The sequence below is a fragment of the Bactrocera oleae genome, chromosome 4 (assembly GCF_042242935.1).
Source record: "Bactrocera oleae isolate idBacOlea1 chromosome 4, idBacOlea1, whole genome shotgun sequence".
Classification (NCBI taxonomy): domain Eukaryota; kingdom Metazoa; phylum Arthropoda; class Insecta; order Diptera; family Tephritidae; genus Bactrocera; species Bactrocera oleae.
Window position 1 is genome coordinate 67,059,308 of NC_091538.1, and position 19,439 is coordinate 67,078,746.

General features: G+C 32.9%; 5 protein-coding genes across 9 annotated transcripts; 3 read left to right on the plus strand and 2 right to left on the minus strand.

The window, feature by feature from the left end:
- Nucleotides 1–451: 451 nt before the first annotated feature.
- On the plus strand, nt 452–2,880 carry LOC106627299 (zinc finger CCHC domain-containing protein 8 homolog). Its single transcript, XM_014247369.3, has 3 exons — nt 452–1,539; nt 1,617–1,739; nt 1,797–2,880. Exons 1-3 carry the CDS (start codon nt 535–537, stop codon nt 2,574–2,576), a joined length of 1,908 nt encoding a protein of 635 aa, XP_014102844.2. The 5' UTR covers nt 452–534; the 3' UTR covers nt 2,577–2,880.
- Nucleotides 2,881–3,463: 583 nt separating this feature from the next.
- Nucleotides 3,464–6,812, minus strand: LOC106627302 (small integral membrane protein 14). 3 transcript variants are annotated; one of them, XM_070107727.1, is made up of 6 exons: nt 6,606–6,812; nt 6,434–6,524; nt 4,874–4,886; nt 4,773–4,842; nt 4,611–4,656; nt 3,464–4,548 (listed from the first exon to the last, which is right to left on the minus strand). In XM_070107727.1, exons 1-6 carry the CDS (start codon nt 6,795–6,797, stop codon nt 4,328–4,330), a joined length of 633 nt encoding a protein of 210 aa, XP_069963828.1. In that variant the 5' UTR covers nt 6,798–6,812; the 3' UTR covers nt 3,464–4,327. The 3 variants fall into 3 exon arrangements, with proteins under 3 accessions (XP_069963828.1, XP_014102848.2, XP_014102849.2); XM_014247373.3 differs by having other exon boundaries at nt 4,773–4,886; nt 6,434–6,700; XM_014247374.3 differs by lacking the exons at nt 6,434–6,524; nt 6,606–6,812 and adding an exon at nt 5,243–5,359 and having other exon boundaries at nt 4,773–4,886.
- Nucleotides 6,813–6,960: 148 nt separating this feature from the next.
- LOC106627300 (tRNA-uridine aminocarboxypropyltransferase 1) lies at nt 6,961–8,203 on the plus strand. The gene has a single exon (XM_070107726.1). It carries the CDS (start codon nt 7,135–7,137, stop codon nt 8,098–8,100), a length of 966 nt encoding a protein of 321 aa, XP_069963827.1. The 5' UTR covers nt 6,961–7,134; the 3' UTR covers nt 8,101–8,203.
- A 4-nt stretch (nt 8,204–8,207) lies between these two features.
- LOC106627317 (polyadenylate-binding protein) lies at nt 8,208–14,965 on the minus strand. 2 transcript variants are annotated; one of them, XM_014247396.3, is made up of 3 exons: nt 14,518–14,965; nt 13,429–14,357; nt 8,208–12,272 (listed from the first exon to the last, which is right to left on the minus strand). In XM_014247396.3, exons 2-3 carry the CDS (start codon nt 14,158–14,160, stop codon nt 12,048–12,050), a joined length of 957 nt encoding a protein of 318 aa, XP_014102871.1. In that variant the 5' UTR covers nt 14,161–14,357; nt 14,518–14,965; the 3' UTR covers nt 8,208–12,047. The 2 variants fall into 2 exon arrangements, with proteins under 2 accessions (XP_014102871.1, XP_014102870.1); XM_014247395.3 differs by having other exon boundaries at nt 14,446–14,965.
- Nucleotides 14,966–15,303: 338 nt separating this feature from the next.
- Nucleotides 15,304–19,037, plus strand: Brca2 (BRCA2, DNA repair associated). Of its 2 annotated transcripts, none has more exons than XM_014247413.3 (2): nt 15,304–16,772; nt 16,836–19,037. In XM_014247413.3, the coding sequence occupies exons 1-2, from the start codon at nt 15,401–15,403 to the stop codon at nt 18,911–18,913; spliced, it is 3,450 nt and encodes a 1,149-aa protein (XP_014102888.2). In that variant the 5' UTR covers nt 15,304–15,400; the 3' UTR covers nt 18,914–19,037. The 2 variants fall into 2 exon arrangements, with proteins under 2 accessions (XP_014102888.2, XP_014102889.2); XM_014247414.3 differs by having other exon boundaries at nt 16,839–19,037.
- The last annotated feature ends 402 nt before the right edge of the window (nt 19,038–19,439 follow it).

The window sequence follows — 19,439 nt, forward strand, 5'->3', positions numbered from 1 at the left end:
TATTCGTTTGTTTTATTTTATAAGCAATTTATACGCTGTAAGCACTGCTATGTTTTAAATTATCAGTGAAAGGTTAGCAATCTTGCTTTGAATTTTAGAAAATTGATAATAAAAACACTGTGGACTAACAAATTAACGGCTGCTTGTTGTAATGTCCTCAGACAGTGTGTTTCAAAGTAATAAAAAATCGAAATAATTTTTAAAATAACTAATATAGTATATAATACATTCTACTAGTTTTAAATGTTCACATTAATACCCTCACTTCCACCATAATATTATTATTTAGTAGAAGCCTTATATTAAAACATTTTAAAACAGTTATATAATCAACTTTGACAATGTAAATAAAATTAAATTATATTGTTAAAAAGATGTGAAATGCAACATTCTCAATTTTGAACTGTTATATTTTTTCAGCTTCTTGTGCTGTTCTGATTCCACTTCGTTTCTACAATATTAGCACCATTCAATTTAAGCACTGTCAAAATTTTACTTTCCCTAAAAGATTTTCTGTATATTTTTGTAATCACAATGGATAAAAATCCTGATATAATCAAATTGGATAGCGATAATGAAGAATTGGATGACCGTGCTCGTGATACCAGCACAGTTGATTTAACTTCGGATACCAGTATGAATGAAATTCTTGAGACAAAATTGCCGGCTACTATCACGGTTAAAAAGGCAATTGTCTGCGATGATTTCGAAGAAGGAGAAGTGGAGGAAGCACAAGAAGCAGCCGAAATATGTAAACCAACAAGTAGTAAACAAACATTGGCATTTGAAATAAAATTTTCAAATGAAAATGTTTTCAAAGAATATGGACATAGAATACTGGACTCACTTGATAAGACTCTGAATATGATTGTGGACAATCCAATGTTTGCATTTAGCATTTCGAATGCTGAAAATACTACAGTTAGTAGTATAAACGCATATATAGCAAAACAATCGGCTGCCAACCATTCAGATATGGAATTAAGTGATTGTGAAGAGGCGGTTAGTATAACAGAAGTACCTGAGCGCCACCAGTCAGATAATCGTAATGAATCGCCGGATTTAGATTTGACCTCATTATTTACAATCGATACCTCTGGCTCGAAAAAACTAGACACTCAATGTGTACCTTCATACAAACGTAGTATTAAAGATGTTTTGAATGAAGAATCTTCAGCACGTAAACGGCAAAAGTTAGAAAAAGAGGAAAACGAGTGTCAAAGGGTGCGAACAACAGCGGCTTGTTTTAATTGTGGAGTAAGTGGGCACTCATTACGTGAATGTGCTAAACCACGAAATAACGCGCGTATAAACCGTGCAAAATTAGCACGTAAACAAGAGAGATATCATATTGATATTGAACAAAGATTCGGACATTTAATACCAGGAAAAATTAGTGACAAGCTACAGTCAGCACTTGGTTTAAAGCGCGGAGAACTCCCATTCTTTTTCTATCGTATGAGAAAGCTTGGTTATCCACCCGGTTGGTTGGAGGAGGCTAAAGTGGTGTATTCTGGTATATCCCTAATCAATACAGAAGTAAGTAAAAACAATATATACATAAGGTACATATTTTAAGTTTAAGCAATACGTTTGAAATTTTTTTCATATTGAAGGGAGGCGCAGTGATGTCATCAGAGGAAAATAATTCACAAGAAAGCGATGAGATTAAATATGACATATCAAAAATTGTAGACTTTCCAGGATTCAATGTTGATCCTGGTCCGAATTTCTATGATGTAAGTTTGATTTCATTAATTCGTGGATGACTTTATCTTCAATTAAAATTATTCTAGGACTATAAGCATCATAACGTACCGCCTTTGTCTCGCCATCAACGAAAAGAAGAGTTCATCAATAAATTGGGAGGTAATGTTATAAAAGGTTATAAACATAAAAGGCTTAAGAGTCTACCACAAACGACTAATGTGATTGAGATTAAAACCAGCATATTGGACAATGCCGATATGGAAATTGAGGACGACGACGCAGTCAATGAAAATGTTGTGTTTACTCGCCCTCCACCACCACCGGAACCCGCAAACGACATTAAACCGCCACCACCACCAACACCGCCAAACGATGCAACGAATGAAGACAGCTCATGCATTACAAATGAACGTACGAGTTCGCCCACGTTGGATTATTTGGAGGAACGCAAACAAAAGTTACTCGCTGAATTGAAGTCTGGTCTGTGTGATATTGACAGTTTGTCGTCAAGTAGCGCGACTGAAGAATCACTCTCACTGGCAACTAGCATTAATGAAGCGAAAACAAGTGAAATATCGAAACCAGCAAATTTAAACGAAATACACACAGTTGAACCAGCAACGCCGACCACAAATGATATGACAAGAATGTTGGATATTATTAAGGAATCACACATGGGTACACCAGTGTTGCATTTTTCACCATACGAAAAACTACCAGCTGGTGACAATTTCAAAGTGGGTGTTAGTGATGTTATTAATTTTGAAAATCTGCCTGATTCAACGGGCAAATATGAGCAAATGAAGGAAGTTATTAAGAAAGTACGAAATATCGTTACCAAATTGCATAACGACGATGACGACTGATAAAGAGCGAATATGAATATACTGCTTGTTTAAGTATATGATTCGTTTTGAAATTGCATTTTGTAAATTTCTGAATGGTTGTGTGAACGTGTGCTTGTGGTTAATTCTTTACTATTAAATACATAATAATTGTAAAATATAATGATTAAATTATTTACTAGAGAATCAAAACTTCCCGATATTCCTATAAAGGAATTTCGTTACTTAATTTTAACAACAAATCAATTATAGTAGAATATATATAATGAGTGTAATTATGTAATTAAATATATCTTTGTAACGCAAACATCAATTTATTCATTCAAAACTGAAAATAAATCAATTTTTACCACAATATTTCTATAGTACAAAAAAATTGTTTCTCAAGACACGAACAATATTTTCCTATATCTACAAAACGAGTAACTATTTCCGAACACTGTTGCTTTATGGATCCATAATAACGACACAGTGAACAATAAAAAGTAACTGTTTCAAAAAAGAAAAAACTGACTGCATCGAAGCCACAATACCCTTCACAAATAAAAAGATTTCCATACAAGAACTTGATTTTGATCGGTCAGTTTATAAGTTGGCTTGGACAATAATCCATGCCTAAAGTTCGTAAGCTTTCCATACTGGATTTCGATGGATCAGTTTGTAAGACAGCTATATACATATATGCTATGTGGTCCGACATATGTTTCGACAAGCGCGAAAAACAAATGTGGGCCTAAAAGGAAGTGAGCAAAATTTCAGATCAGTATCTCAAAGACAGATATCATTTATATATACTTGTGTATTTTGTAGGTTCACCGTCGGTCCTTCTTGGTGTTACAAACTTCGTGGAAAACTTAATATATTATACACTGTTCAGGGTATAAAAATTATGTGTGAAATAGATAGTATTAATGTGAGTAGTTGTAAATTTATTTATTCAGATTATGTGTATGAATTTAACATAAGAAATATCTACTTCGAGTTCGTGATATACAATGTAAGCTGCAATATATATTCAAAAAAAAAATATTTATATAGATATGTATACGCAGATTCATTTATATATGTGTGTGGTAACATTAATCGCTTTGAATAAGTGGCATTTGCTAAATCGTCTTAGTTTTTTTTTTAATTATATGTTTCTCACAAAGAACACTTTATGTTAATACACGCTTCTAAGATACACCAAGAGCGAGCAAAACAAATTTTCATTTAAATCACATTACTCATACATTCGCACAATCAAATATATTACAGGTAGATGTACATACACATATGCTAATATATACACAGATATATTCTTATTGATTTGCGAGCAAATTTGGTGCTCATAATTTTCATTTGAGAAATCCTTGCATGGAATGGTTTGCATAAGTTACAGAAAAAGTTTAAGTATTATTTGAAAACTTACAAATGATTTAAAAGTTGTATAAATATATTTTCTTTGCGTGATCGATTACATGCCTATAAAATTTTCAATTTTAATTGCACAATAATTTAGATCACATGCCTATATAATTTTCAATTTTTATTGCACAATAATTTAAATTATTCCAGAAATTTGTTTTTAAACCCATTATAATCCATTATAAGCATCTTTTAATAATTTTAGAACGGTTGCAATGTAAATTCGCCTGACAGAAAACCCTTAGGGAACAATGATTTAGAATTATACTTGGAAAGAATAGGTGGTGTTAACTTATTTGTATTGAATTAAAGTTGATAGACAAAAAGTTTAGTGTTTTCAGTGTGCACGAAACGAAGCGCCAATATTAATTGACTGCAGGCGGTGCCGGTGGCGGCGGTGGTGGTGGCAAACCACCATTAGGATCTTGTTTTTGCGAACGCCGTTTTGTATTTGTTAATTTCATGATCGATTCCGGCCGTATCAAATACATAAGTACAGCAAAGATCATTAACATTGTAACCATAGTGAAGTTATTTTCCTCATTTCCAGTGCCAGTTGTAGTGGTCTCACGTATGCGACCCGATACTTAAAAAAAACATAAATTTATTAACAATAAATTTGAGAAATGTCAACCACCAGAAACTTACTATCGACGCATTCCGTATCTGTGCAATGATTTTGGCTCTGCCGTATCTGAAAGAGAAAAGAGAAAGAAAGAATTGATGAAATAAAAGCGATTGATGCAAATTAGTGCGCACATCTATTATTGCAAATATAAAAGGCTTTGAGACAAAAGGCTTTCAACTCACCATCGCTAATAGTCGCTGCATTGCGTACTCATGCGACCAAACACACTCGCAACCATCAAATTCATCACCCATTTTTTGTTCGTCCAACAATTCGCGCAACTATTGCTTGTTTAACTGACAAAATACAAAATAAAATCTTTATTAATTCTAGCATATAACCTAAAACGGCGTAACTGTAAAAAAAAAATAAATAAATATGCGGCGAGTGAGAGTCGGCTATCAGGTGTTTATCCAATTTGTAGTGGTGTCAGCGTAAAACAAAATGTATATAAATGACGTGTCTTCTCCACAAGCATTAAAAAATATTATAACAATAATTTTTTTGTAGTTAAAGTATACAATTAAGTACACAATCAATCGAATATAAATATTTACATATGCACGAAGAAATGAGAAGAACGTTTTGTATTTATAAAAAATTACAATATAGGGGCGTTATTAAGATAATTTTCCAAAATATACATACGTACAAAATAATTTTATTTTTCCTTCAAATTAACTTCAACTAAGCAGTAATATAAACTCCTTCAAATGTAGCTTTAGTTTTTGAATTGTGCACATTTTTATACAAAGTGAATGTACTTACGGCTCGTAAAAAAACACAATTTTTTTCTTCACACGTCTCGTTTTACTGATAAGGTTTCTAAATGCGAATTGAACAAAGTAGAACCCGAGACAATGCACATAAATTGTAAGCAGCTTGCAAAAATGTCCCCCATTATGACAAGTTTTAATTATTATTGTTTGTATGTTTATTTTCTCATTATTTTGTAACATTTCACTGTATTTCTTTACATTTTTTTAGAAAGAGATAAGAAAAGCAAAACAAACGGGATGGACGCATAACATTTAATTTAGACCAAAAAAATTAGAAAAAAAAAATATATATATATTTATAATTTGGTTTATATATATATATATATGTATACGTACATATGTAAGTCCGGATATAGTATTATTATTTAATATTATATAAAAAGCTTAAAATTAATTCATATTACCTTCTTCTTTTATTAACGTAGGCATACAAAATATTATAAAATCATTAAATATTGTGTTAAAGTAGGTAGAATAAGGCAATTACATATAGGTCACAATCTGTCACCGACCTTTGGAAAAATGTTTGGAACATTGTATAAAACTTGTAGACTAAAAGCACTGATTATCAAAACAAGTTCAAACAAAGCTCACATATGTTGTGTTTATGCAACTGAATATGTATTTGCATCTTGCAAAATAATTTTTACAAATTTCAATTTGGTAAGATATGACACTTGAGTATCTCATCTATCATTCCATTGCATACTCAGCAAAAATATGGACATTAGCAACTTGTATGCAGGATGATTAGCAATGTACTATTTATACACCTAAGTACATACGTATGACAGGGTATGAACGGATGCATATAAATATGTAAGTATATATAAATGTATGCATCAATGCATCAAAACTTCAATAGAATTGCATTGCATTATTATAGTTACAAGAGTTCTTGTCATATATACTTGGCGCTTGGTTCTCCTAAAATAATATAGTAAATACACAATATTAATATTGCTACATGATTCCAGTTTTGATCGCCTCCCACCGCACTGCACTTTGTGCTCTTTATTAGCATTTCTATTAATATGTAATATGTTTGAACAATTTCTTTTTACCTCCTCCAGCTACTCCAAAATATCTGCGATGTATTAATGAATTGGCGTTGGAGGTACTCGAATTGTTCCACACAACTTTTGTTTCGGCAAACTGATAAGAATTTCGGGGAGTAAAATGTTATAAACGATGATGACACGTATTAACTACTTTCCGTTTTCCACGGTTGCTTACAATATTTTCACTTAATTTTTGCTCTCCAGATTTGTGAAAAAATAATCGCAACTTTATGATGTGTGTGTCCGAAATGAGAAGCAATGGAAAACAATAAACTTGAAATTTATTTATAAAAGCAAATAGCAAATAGGAGGAACGTAATTGAGAGTTACCACAGTGTAACGTTAATGAAATAATAGAATATTCCATTAATTGAAACGTAGATTGTGTAATAAGTTGTATGGTTTGATTTTGTTTAATTAAGAATTTTACAGGCAAAAACACTTTATTTTTTGATTTATACTTTTCAACGAAGAAATAACAACAAGTCTCATACCGTTGTTTAAAAAATTAAAGCACTTAACATCGATAAGTAGCACACATACCTATTATTGCAGAAATTACCAAACACAGCTGATTTCGCCCAGTTAGGTGGCGCCGAAACAAGTGTTTACAATTTCTTAATTTTATTGAATTAAAACAATTAAATTTAAGTTGCAAACATATATATAATATTTGTAATTTTTTATAATACAATTTCTGTGCAATGACTCACCCTGTGGACAATGTTTCAGCACCAAGGAAATATCCATTTGCTAAAATGCGCCTAGACGACACACATCAATTGGATGAAATTAAAGGACGCTTTACCTGCACACAATGTAATCGTTCACGTAAATTCTATTGTTATAACTGTTATGTACCAGTTGGGAATGTGGGTGATTTCATACCGCATGTAGAGATACCAATTGACATCGATATCATAAAGCATAAAAAGGAAATTGACGGAAAGAGCACATCAGCACATGCTGCAGTTTTGGCTAGGGATCGTGTGAATGTTTATGCATATCCAGATATGCCTGATTACTCAAAAATGGATGGTGCCATACTTATATTTCCAAGTGCTAAAAGCTTAACGGTACCGCAGCTTTTCAATCAACGTGTACGATTAAAAACTGAAAATAATTACGGCTTACCGAAAGGTCACAACATAGGCACAATGTTGAGATGGCGCATAGATGAAATCAAAGACGAACCAGAAGAGGGCGAAGAATACATAAATAAAGTATATACATATGATAATCTGCCGGTAAAACGTGCTATATTCATTGATAGCACGTGGAATCAAAGCCGCGGTATTTATAAGGATGAACGCTTAAAGGGTTTGCCCACGGTAGTTCTACAAAACCGATTTTCGCAATTTTGGCGACATCAACGTGGCAGTCCACGTTGGTATCTCGCTACAGTTGAAGCTGTACATCAGTTCTTGCTGGAAGTACATGTTAATGCTTGGGGCCTCAATAGGCAGTATGGTGGCTTAGATAATCTCGAAATTGGTCAAGGCTTTTACGAAACTGCGCGTTTAGTAGACGCGGAGGCTACAAATGTGGTACGTGATGCGCCCTATAACGGACAATACGATAATTTACTATTTTTCTTTGCCAATATGTATGATATAATACATAAATATTATGACCACAACCAACTGAAATCATATCGCAGACCAATATAAAATCTATTTATCAAAATAATTAAGAGGAAATAAAAATTAATTTATATGTTAAAAATGTGTAGTTTTTACAATAACAGCTAGCAGCATTCAATTAAATCAAAAATCGGTTATTTTTTTGTTAAACACTTTTTGCAAAAGCATTTTATTTATTTAATTTTATTTATTTATTTTTTTTTTGTTTGTTTCACTTTCAAGTAAGTATATATATATTTATATATTTTATATTTATATAGATAGTTGATGGAATTAATATGTATGAATGTGTGTATATAAGTTATTTACTTGTATATAAGACATCGTCGATGTCACTTTCAAGCGATGCAAATCGCAATACTGTAAATGCACAATCTCACACAAAATACGAAGAGTACATACATATGTATATATGGTCATAGATAAATAAATCTTGTGTATATCGGTATGAAGCACGCAACTTTCTGGATTGGGTTTTGCATCGCTTGAAATAATATTCTCCCTGTGTATGTGTGGGTGTGTAGGTGTTTCGCTGTGTCAATTTATTAAAAAAAATTTACTACTGACTGCACTGATTAATTTAATGTGTTGCTGCTATTTGAAATTGGATACATGGTTGTTTGTTTTATTTATATTTTTTTTTTAGCAAATTGTACATTAACGGCATATTTACGCAGTGAACAGATCGACATGTAAATGTGTCGCACTTTTTTATTGACCTGCTTTTAGGCGTTCACAATGTGAAAATATTTTGAGTGTTTTTTAGGAGGGTGTGGGACACTGTGAAACATCCAATCATAATAATCGCAAAACAGACAAACACAAGGCTAAAATTCATTTATATTTATATGCATTAAATGCAGACAAAAAAAAGCCTTCCATGACGGGTTATTTAACGCGATTCCACGTTCTATGTATGTATGTGTATATGGTTTTTTTTATTGCAACTGCCTTACATTTACACAATCGTGCTGCTTGTGTACTCTTCTGCATTATACCTCAGGCGTAATACTTTTTATCTCATCTTAGATGTCTTTAATCTTTGTCGATTTTCTTTTTGCTTTATTTTTTGCCGACATTTCAATATTTTATCACTCCCATTGTATTATTATTTTTTTTATTTATTTATTCATGTTTGTATAACAGTTTGTCAATGTAAATCCCAATGTATGAATATATAAGAAAAAGAAAAAAAAAAATATAATAAAGTCAACATAGTTGTCGCTGAAGTGCGTCATACTTAAGTTAATTTAAGAAAAAAAACAAAAAAAAAGGATATGAATGTATGTACATTTAGTATGTGGTTAATAATCATTAAAAAGATGGTTAACCGAATAGCTACGAGACCAATTGCTTGTTTGTAGAGAAATTCGAAAATGTTACAACAATTTACTGCAATAAAAAATAGAAAATGGCTCTAAGTGATGTTCAAAAATTTTCACCTTTCGAGCTGTTTTTACACATATGTATTTTATTTTTTCATTTAACATATAAATATGGTACAGCCGAATCATAGGGTAATGACAGCAATGACGATTCTTGGGCATGGCAGTGGCGATTAAAGAGAAAAAAGTCTCACCCTCTCCCCAGCTGCCCATGAAGTTAAAATGTAAAAGCGTAGATTTTATTTGATTTCTTCTTATTCTTCTCATATTTTTTGTGGCCACTGCTGCTGTTACCGCTATGATTCTGCCATTAGGCCTGTTTGTAATATACGATTGTTATTACGTTTGTCTTTACTTTTCTTGTTTTTGTTTTTGTCTTTGTGTTTATTTAATTTAAATTTTTTACTTTGTTGGTTGCCACTTTTGTTTATTTAGTTTTTTTTTTCTAAATTATTTGTTGCTTTTCTAGTTGTTTGTATTCAATTCGTTACAGTTTGGTTGTTTTACATAATTTAAGTTATTTTTGCAACATCTTGGTTTCAATAAAAAAATAATTACTAGTTAAATATTTATACAACATGTGTACATTGTTTCAATCATATTGTAATTATAGATTTTGTAAGGGAAGAGGGGAGTAAAAGGGGTATTGAATGGAAATAACTGCAATTGCATTTCGTCTAGTAAAAATATATAGTAAATTTTCATTTGCTTAATAATAAAATTTTTTTCAGTTTTTTCTTGCTGCTTCTCATATGTATATGCATTTACTTTACTTTTCTTTTGTTTTTGTTTTCCTTTGCTAATTCATTAATTTCCTTTCTGTTTTTTGTTTTATTTGCGTTTTTTTTTAAACATTTAGTTTCATTTGTGTGTTTCTTTGTGTAATATCTATACATTTTGTCTACGTTAAGAACTTAAATGTTAAAATTTTTTTGGGAACATTTAGTATAATAATTTCAATCATAATTTTTTTTTCCTATTACCAGTATTTGTTTTGGGTTAATTAGAATAAAATAAATTACTGTTAGTCATATTTTTGTTTACTTCATCTGGATTTCTGTGCTCTGCGTTTGTTTTTCTCTTCGCTTAATTTAATATTTTCATGCTGTTTACCTTTTGTCATTGCAATTTGTTTGTTTTTGTTTTTTTTACACCTTTGATTACATGTATTTTTTGTTTTTATTATCATTTTATATTTATTTATTTATTTTATGCCAGTATTATTTTTCTTCGCCTTTTTAATTACAGTAAATACACATTTCTTGCATTTTGAATCGATTTTACAACTAAGCTTAAAATTTGTTGCCTTTTCTTTGCATTTGGGTTTCTGTTGTTCCCTTTGTTTTTGTTTTTAGACATCTTACGTTGTTACTACGCACTTTTCCATTTTTTCTAATATTACGATACTGTTTTAATTTTTAACTTTTTGCAATACAATTAAATACTCTTACACATAATATGGAATTGGGGATCATTAATATTACAAATATTATTAGTTTTTTTTTTTTTTTTGCAAAGTGAGTAATTTAATATAAATGTACTTTTCATGTTAATATTAGCGTTTCTCGCGTTATATCTTGCTTTAAATTTATGAAATGTGCTTTTTTATGTTTTCAATAGAGTGTTTATTAATTTCTTGCCGATTCGTGACAAATTTCATTATACATTTTACATATACATACTTGTATGTATATAAGCAAACGTGGTTGTGTATGTGTGTATGTGAGTGTGTGATTATGTGTTTGTAGAAGCTGTGTGTAAAATTTTGTTTATTTGTGTACATTTAGGAGGAGTGCATGAATAATTGTAATAGTAGCTATAATAGTAATATTTATATATATATAGATAGAGACATACATATGTCATTTAATTTGAAGTTAAATTTATGTTTAATTTTAGTTGCAAATCATTGAGATATTCTCAATGTGACATTCATAAATTCTACGGTGTAATCAACGTTAAACGGCGTTTCTATATAAAGTTTACTTTTCCTTTCATTTTTCATTGTTGTAGTTGATTTCTTTTTTTCATTTTTGCTTGCGGAATATTTTTAGTTTTTAAAAGTTAACAATAAGCAATACATTTTTTTTTTTGATATTTTTTTTATGTGTTTTTTTACTAATGTAAACTTTCATTTAACATCAAAACCAAAATTGAAAAATCCCATAATTTCCTTTAAATTTTACATTTCTACATGTACATATATGTATTTGTTTGTATGTATGTGTATTTAGTTGGTAATTTTATAATATTCATTTTAAATTTTTAATAATTCTTAATTATATACGATATTCGAAAAATTCTTTCCATCAAGTTGTATCGACTCGCCTGCGAAAGTTATTATGTATCCACACATATCATTTATCAACTTTCGTCGATTCAACTAAATTTTGTGAAGCTAATTGTTGTTGTAGCAGTGAAGCATATTCACCAATGCTTCATTGAAACATATTTCTTATACTTACCACCTTATGAGCTCGAAACTAACATTCATCACTAATCCACTTCGCAATCAATATTCGGCTCAGAATTAATTCTTATCTGCATCAAATGTAATTTTTTTAATTTTTCATCCTTTATACTTTCCATTTAATAGTAGAATACTTGGCCAGCTTTTTGCCGTTTACGTTCTTCGAGTTTTCGATTGATCTCCTGCTGGCGCTCAACTTTGTTCAGTGCACGTGCCACGTACAAGAACTTATTGTCTCCTAATTGCTTACCATTTAGACCAATAACAGCTGCCAGAGCCGATTGTGGGCTTTCAAAAGCCACAAAACCAAAACGGCGAGAACGGCCTTCTTCATCGAGCATCACCTTAAAAAAAAAATACCGAGTTAGTTGAAAATGTACCAAGAGCGAGAAAAGCGCACTTAAGAAACTACAGTCAATTAGGGTTTCAAATAATGCATTAAAAAATAATTACATTAACATTTAAATTAAATAATTTTCTTTTGTCTAAATCGAAAATATTGAAACTAATTATTTGAATTGGATTCAAAAAAAAAATTGTAATCCCAAAAACCGGATTGAAAAAACGAAATTTAATCCCAAGCTTATAATTAAAAAATTAAAATAAATAAAGAAATACTTTTTTAGCGTTTGCGTACTTCGTCTTCCATCATTTTGGTAACTTTCTTTTGAAGAAGAAGGTTTTTTTTAATAAAATAACATCTTTTTTTCTTATTTTTATTTAATTGCTATAACTTATAATGTTCCAGTTAGATATACCTATGTAAATCTTTCCTTTCTTATCCATTTTTTCCCAACTTTTGATTTGAAAAATAATTGTTTTATATACTATTGTACAATTTTTAAATTAAAAAAACTAAATGTTCAATTTTTAATCCAAAATTTTAAAATTAAAATTAATTTCTCTCATTTTCGTTGGCTTTTGGACCAAACTGTGTTATAATACATTTAACTATTGTCACGTTTATTATTTTCGTACAAACATCAAAATATTTATTTTCTGATTTTAACAACTTAATTATGACGTTGAAAATTTAATTCAATAAAAGTTGTTTTTAAACCAATCACAATTTTCATATGCATGATTAACCAATACCATTAGTTATCAAGCCAAGGCCTAACCTGGGTAGTAAAGTTACGGGTGTTCAGGAGGGTGGCAGTTGGAATGACACAAGGCATAAACAAGGACATGCGCAACGCTATATTGTTGCGAAGCAAACATTAAACTGAATATACCACAGCATAGGAGCATTCAGGAAAAATTGTGTAACAGAGTAACACAGATGCAAAGGGCACTTATGGCAGGGAAACAAAACTACTAAAAATATTTTTGTAAATACATAGTTGGCAGCTTAATAAAAAAAATATAAAAAAACAATAGCTTAATAACATAGTCACAATTTTACTGTTTGACATTTGCGCAAAATTAAAATTGTATTAATTAGTTAACATTGCTTTACAACTGCACCATATATTAATGAATGATATGGCTGTAACTTACCCGGTGACTTGTTATGCGTCCGTACGGTTCAAACATTTCATGTAAATGTTGATCAGTGAAATCTTCACTAAGATTCTTCACATAGAGATTCCTAAATTGCGATGCCTTTTCTTGTTCACGGTCGCGGCGTGGTATGAATTTTACTACTTGCACCTTCTGATTATTGCACAACATACCGTCCACCTTTGAAATAGCAATACGTGCAGCCTCCTCTGAATCGAAATGCACAAAACCATAGCCGCGTGAATTGCCATCCTCATCTTTGGCAACATTGCAATTTAAAATGTTACCAAACACACAAAACGTGTCGTAGACTGCTTTGTTGTCAATGGAGCGTTCCAAATTCTTGATATAAATTTTACCACTATCCGGTGAGCTAGAGCTTGCACCACTGCCACTGCCGCTACCTGGAATGCCGCTGCCATTGTTTGGCATATGAGGCGACATTGAAGTAATGTTGCCGCTACCCATACCCATTGGGGCATGAGGTGCATGACGATTCATAGCCGAAGCGGCATGGTGAATATTGTTGTTGGCTGTGCCGGGATGGGCACCCGGATGCGTTCCATGTGCTGCCGATGGATGGTGAGCCATTGGCCCGCCAGCTTGTCCAGTTGTAGCATGATGGTGCAATTGCGGTTGTTGCGGATGGTGTGCCGTAGCCAATGGGTGGCCAGCGTAATGATGGTTGGGGGCAGGATTGCCGCGAAACGTCATCGAATTGACAAACATAATTGGAGGTGGTAGTGGCGGCACTGCGGGCTGCTTATGGAGCGTTGTGGTGACGATAGAGTTGTTATAAGCGTTATTGTAAGAATTGCTGCCGTAGCTAAGAATTTTGAAGTTTTTTTTCTTTTTGATAGAGCACCGGCGCACGTTCAGTTACTCAGTTATGATTTTCCTATATTTCATGCACGTATAGCAGTTCACTATTTGTTCACAAAATCAATAGACAATAAAATATTAACAATGTATAATTAATATATATGAAAAGCGGCAAAGTAAACGATCAGCTACCTAAAAATTTATGTGAACCGTTTGACGCCCAATAAACAGTTTTCACTTTTTTATCCCACACACTTCTCCTACCGTGTTAACAATTTTCAATTGCTCGTAACTCGTCCGTTCGCTAGTTCGCTTCGCTTTTCGTCTTCGTTTGCGTGTGCGTTTTGCAAAAAATCGTTTTTCCGCCTTGCTTTGCCTTGTTTCACTTCACTTTTCTTTGTTTGATTACTTTACTTCCTTTGCTGTTTCATGTATTTTCCTTCTTTTCTATTTTCTCCAAAATTTCACTTAATGCCTTAACACTTTTCTTTGCTCTTATTCTACCTGCATTTTTTCATTGCCTAATAATATAATAGCAAATTATGGTGCTGATGTTATTTTACAACATTTAACAATCGCATAACAAAAATATTAGTTTCTTAAATTTTTTTAGTAGAACCAAATTACTTAGTTCTTATTTAACAAATTTATTTTGTGAAAAAACGATTTGTAGACTAGAGCCACGAACTTGCGTGCGAGCAAAGAAAATGGGCACGTATTGCAACGTGAAAAGCAGTGGCCACTCAAAAGTAAGGCAAAAGATGTGGCCACCTAATAATAATTAATTATTTGTATTTATGTCGATTGCAATTTTTCTAATTTTTCATCAAACAAGATATTAATATATTTCCATGCATTATAAAAGCATTCATTGAAATAACACATTGTACAAATTGTATGTTTTATTATTAAAGTTATTTCTACAATCTTTCAATCGCTCGGATGTTATTGCTAGTTAGTTGTTACATTGGAGAGAATTTGTAGATATATTTAAAAATGTAGAAAATAATAATTTTAATGATTCACTTATCTGCATTATTTACATTATTTTTTGTCAGTGTAGTTGACAGCTGTCTATTAGTAGTGTTTGAAAGTCTAATTTTGTTTATTTCTTAAATTAAAAATATTTTTGAGGACTATTTCTTTGATGGCTGATGAAAGTATTAACTCTAGTCCACGGAAATTGAATAACTCCATACACAAATCACGTTTACATCGAAGACATAAAAGACTTAACGTAACTGCAGAATCGTCATGTAACCATGAAGATGAGGAAGAAAATTTATCCTGCACACTTTTGGTAATGTATGACTCCGACGAGACTATTCAAGATTCTAATAAAAATAAGTGTCCGCGCAACGAAAAGGCAATGCCAAAAGTGAATATTAGTTACGATCCATTTGCTGAGCATCGTCTTCTTGTCCTTGCGGATCGGAGTAGTGCAATGCCTAGCAGCTCTCGCCTTTTTAAAGCCACACAAGGTTTTGAGCCCTGCAATAATTTTTTATTTGAATCTCTCGAACATCGAGAAGACAAAATTAGTGAAATCAATTATAATAAGACTGATGCGTTTGAAATCACAGATTCTGAGTTGCTACACGTATGCGAAGAAACGGAAAAGAAAACCAGCGATTTGTCAAGTATAAAACAATTTAAAATGGATGAAGATAATTCGCCTACAACACCGGAGCCTAAACGAAAAACAAAGTCGATAGTAGATTTAATACTTGAAGATTTCTGTGGTTCGCCACAATCTCCAGAACTACAGCAGTCCTCGGAGGAGAGTAACTTAAATTTCCGATTTGCTAATAAACCATTGCGAACGTACAGCAGACATAAACACGAAAACGTAATGGCACGTCAAAATATTGCTGAGCAATATAACAAGTCCACCAATAGTGTTGCACATTGCATCCCTAATGAGGATTTGCTAAGCTATGATTCATCTACCGACCTTTCGGTGCAGGAGGATCAAACTCAACTTATACCTGTGAAAGAAGAAGTCGTCTTATTGCAAAATTCACAGAGTTTATGCGAAAATTTACAAAATTTGAGCGCTTATTTTACTGAGTTGTCCGGGGGGAGAGATAATAGACAAGATACATCTATGGAATTTGTAGACCATCAATTAGCGGAAAACAACTTAGGAATAAGGACAATAGCAGGAATAGGTAGCTCGGGCGTATTTTTCACAGCGAACAAAGCAGAGAATGATTGTACGCAGTTCGAAGAAGAACTAGTATTGGCGGAAACGGAGAAACAATTTAATTTAAAAATAAAGCCATTAGCAGAGAAAAGTAGTTCGGGCATATTATTCACAGTGGATAATGTAAAAGATGATTGCATCCAGATCGAAGAAGAACAAGTGCTACCGGAAATGGAGGAACAACTTAGAACCAGTCCCAATGGACATATTTCAAACGAAGAAGACTTTAAAGGCTTTAGCAGTGAGGAAGAGGACTCTAGCGTCGATTGGGGACTCACATCAAAACAAAACTGTGATAAATTAACACCTAACGGTACGCTATTTACCTTTTTTCATGTAAAGCATATGCATTGTAATCCTTGTTTTTATAATATAGAAGACGATACAAATAATGACGAGCAAAACGATGAATGGTATGATGAATGTGATATATTTGCGAAATTCGATATGGGTATTGCCTTGGATGCGGCTTCATCATTCAAGTTAGACAAAATTGAAACTTCAGAAGCAAATCATACGATGGATACTAACGCATGTAATTTTGAGCAAATAAATGCAGAACCAAAAATAGGCTTTCGAACTGCCTCCAATAAAGAAGTTAAAATATCTGCTGAAGCTCAAGCTCGTGCGACGTCCATATTGAAAAATCTACCGCCATTACCAATAAATAGTAGTTTTGACGAAGAGTTACCTGTGGAAGATGAAGAAATTGAAGATTGTCAAAATGTCATGAATCGAACAATAACCATTTCTAAGACGACAAGTGATGACTTAGTTGGCACCTCAGCAAATCCGTACGTTGTACACAATAATGTCAATATCCAATGTAAAGAAATGTCGGACTTTGGCGGGTTTACCGCGTTCTCCCATAAAGTAATCACAATTTCAAATGAAGCAAAGCAGCCGGTAGTGCCTATCCTGAAGACGCTAACGCCACACCCACATGACGAAATCTGCCTAAAAAATGAGGCTACTTCAAAAAATGACTCGACTAGTGAAGTGTTATGCATTGGCTTTCGCACAGCTTCAAGTAAATCAATAAATATATCCAAGGAGGCACAAGAACAAGCGTTAAAAATACTAGAGCAACTGCCAAAAGATGACATGGAAGCGGAGCTTGATGCGAATAAATTGACTGGATTTCCCACTGCTTCAAGAAAAACGATACAAATAAGTGATGATGCTAAAAAACGAGCTGCGCGCTTAGTAGCAGACGTGATGGAATATCAAAAAGAAAGTGCTGAGGATGATGTTAAGCGATCTTTAGAGAATTTACAATTTAGTGAGTGGCCTGTAGAAGGGGAGGACGAAGAGAATGGTGATGAAGTATTGGTGAATAAAAAAATGGCTAATGCAAACACTGCAAATGAATGCAAAATAAATCTTCCAGGTTTCTCGACGGCATCTAAAAAGGCGATTGTAATATCGGAAGAGGCAAAGCAAAGAGCTGCTAGTATATTAGAGCGCTTACCGGAGCTGCTTGTCAGTGAAAACTTGAAGGCTGAAAATATCAAAGAGAATTCAGAAACTAAATCGTTAGATAATTTGCTGTTTTCTGAGTGGCCTATAGATCCAGTTATCGAAGACTTAGCCGATAAACCCGAAGCAGCATTGAATGGTTTGAATAAAAGAAAACGTAACGATTGCGATGGCGCACAAAATGCACGAATATCAGCATCTCCGTCTCAAACACCAAAATTCATTTGTAAATCGATTTGTGGTGAACGCAGTCCGTTAGCTCACATACAAACGACCATCCCGCATTCCAGTTTGAGCGAATTGGCAGTTAAAACTCCGCCAGATTATCGCGCTAGTCGTGGTATAATAGCGCGTAAGAATCTGTTGTCCTTAAATAAGAGTAACAAAGTGAAGGCGAAATCTTCAAAACACCTGGATTTCAAGTCCGAAAGTAGCATGGTCGAAACACCAACGAAGCGAAGCGGCGCAACAACCGCTGCATCAATTGCCAATGAATCCAAATCACCACCTGCCACACCCATACCAAATTTGCAAGAATTTTTCACCTCAGCCGCCATGAGCACCAGCACACCACAGCCACCAGCACGACAGCAAACGCACATGCGCACACGTGCCAGAAAGCGGGCGGAATCGGTAGCAGCCGCATTGGGTACACCAACTACAACAAAAGCCAAAGCAACAGTAACAACACCAACAAATGATACATCATTTAAGCATATTGATTGGGAAAATGATAGTGTTAATAAAAGCGCCGCTTCGCTCAATGCCAGCAGATTGTCAAATTCCTCGTGTAATAACATAATGAAAATGGAATTGAATCCGACGCCGAAACAGCGTATCGAGCGACTGCATATGTATGGCAAACCGCCAAGTGTCTCGCCGATTTGTATGTCTAGCACAAACAATTGTCGTATATCGGGATTAAAAAGACGCACGAGCAGAGCCTCCAAGGGCGAGCGCATTGACAGAGAGTAGTGCGTCGTGAGCATTGCTTGCCGATATTGTTTATCTTGTGAAACAGAGCATGTGCTTAATTATCAATATATGTATCTTATCAATAGTTGTTAACAATATGTAAATATGTACGTATGTAAATTTATTTAAATTTCGTTTTCCCTTTGTCGTTTTTGAATAAGTTCAAAATATCGTTCAACTTTTGATATAGTTGTGTTAAGTTTTGCAAAAGTCAGGTATGCAAAAGTTTAAAAGAAATAGATTTTTGTTTAATAAATTTTGATAAACGTATTAACGAGTCGTATGAATAACTGGGGTAAAAATTTTCAATTTTCAATCTTCACAGATGCATTTCTTATAGCTTGAAAGGCTACAAAAAGGAAATTTACATGATCGGTCAGTTTGAATGGCAGCTATATACTATAGCGGTGTGATCTGAACAATTTGTTTGGAGATTGTAGCGCTACCTTTCACAATAATCTATGTCAAATTTCGTGAAGATGTCTTTTCAAATAAAGTTTTTCATATAAGGCCTTGATTTTGATCG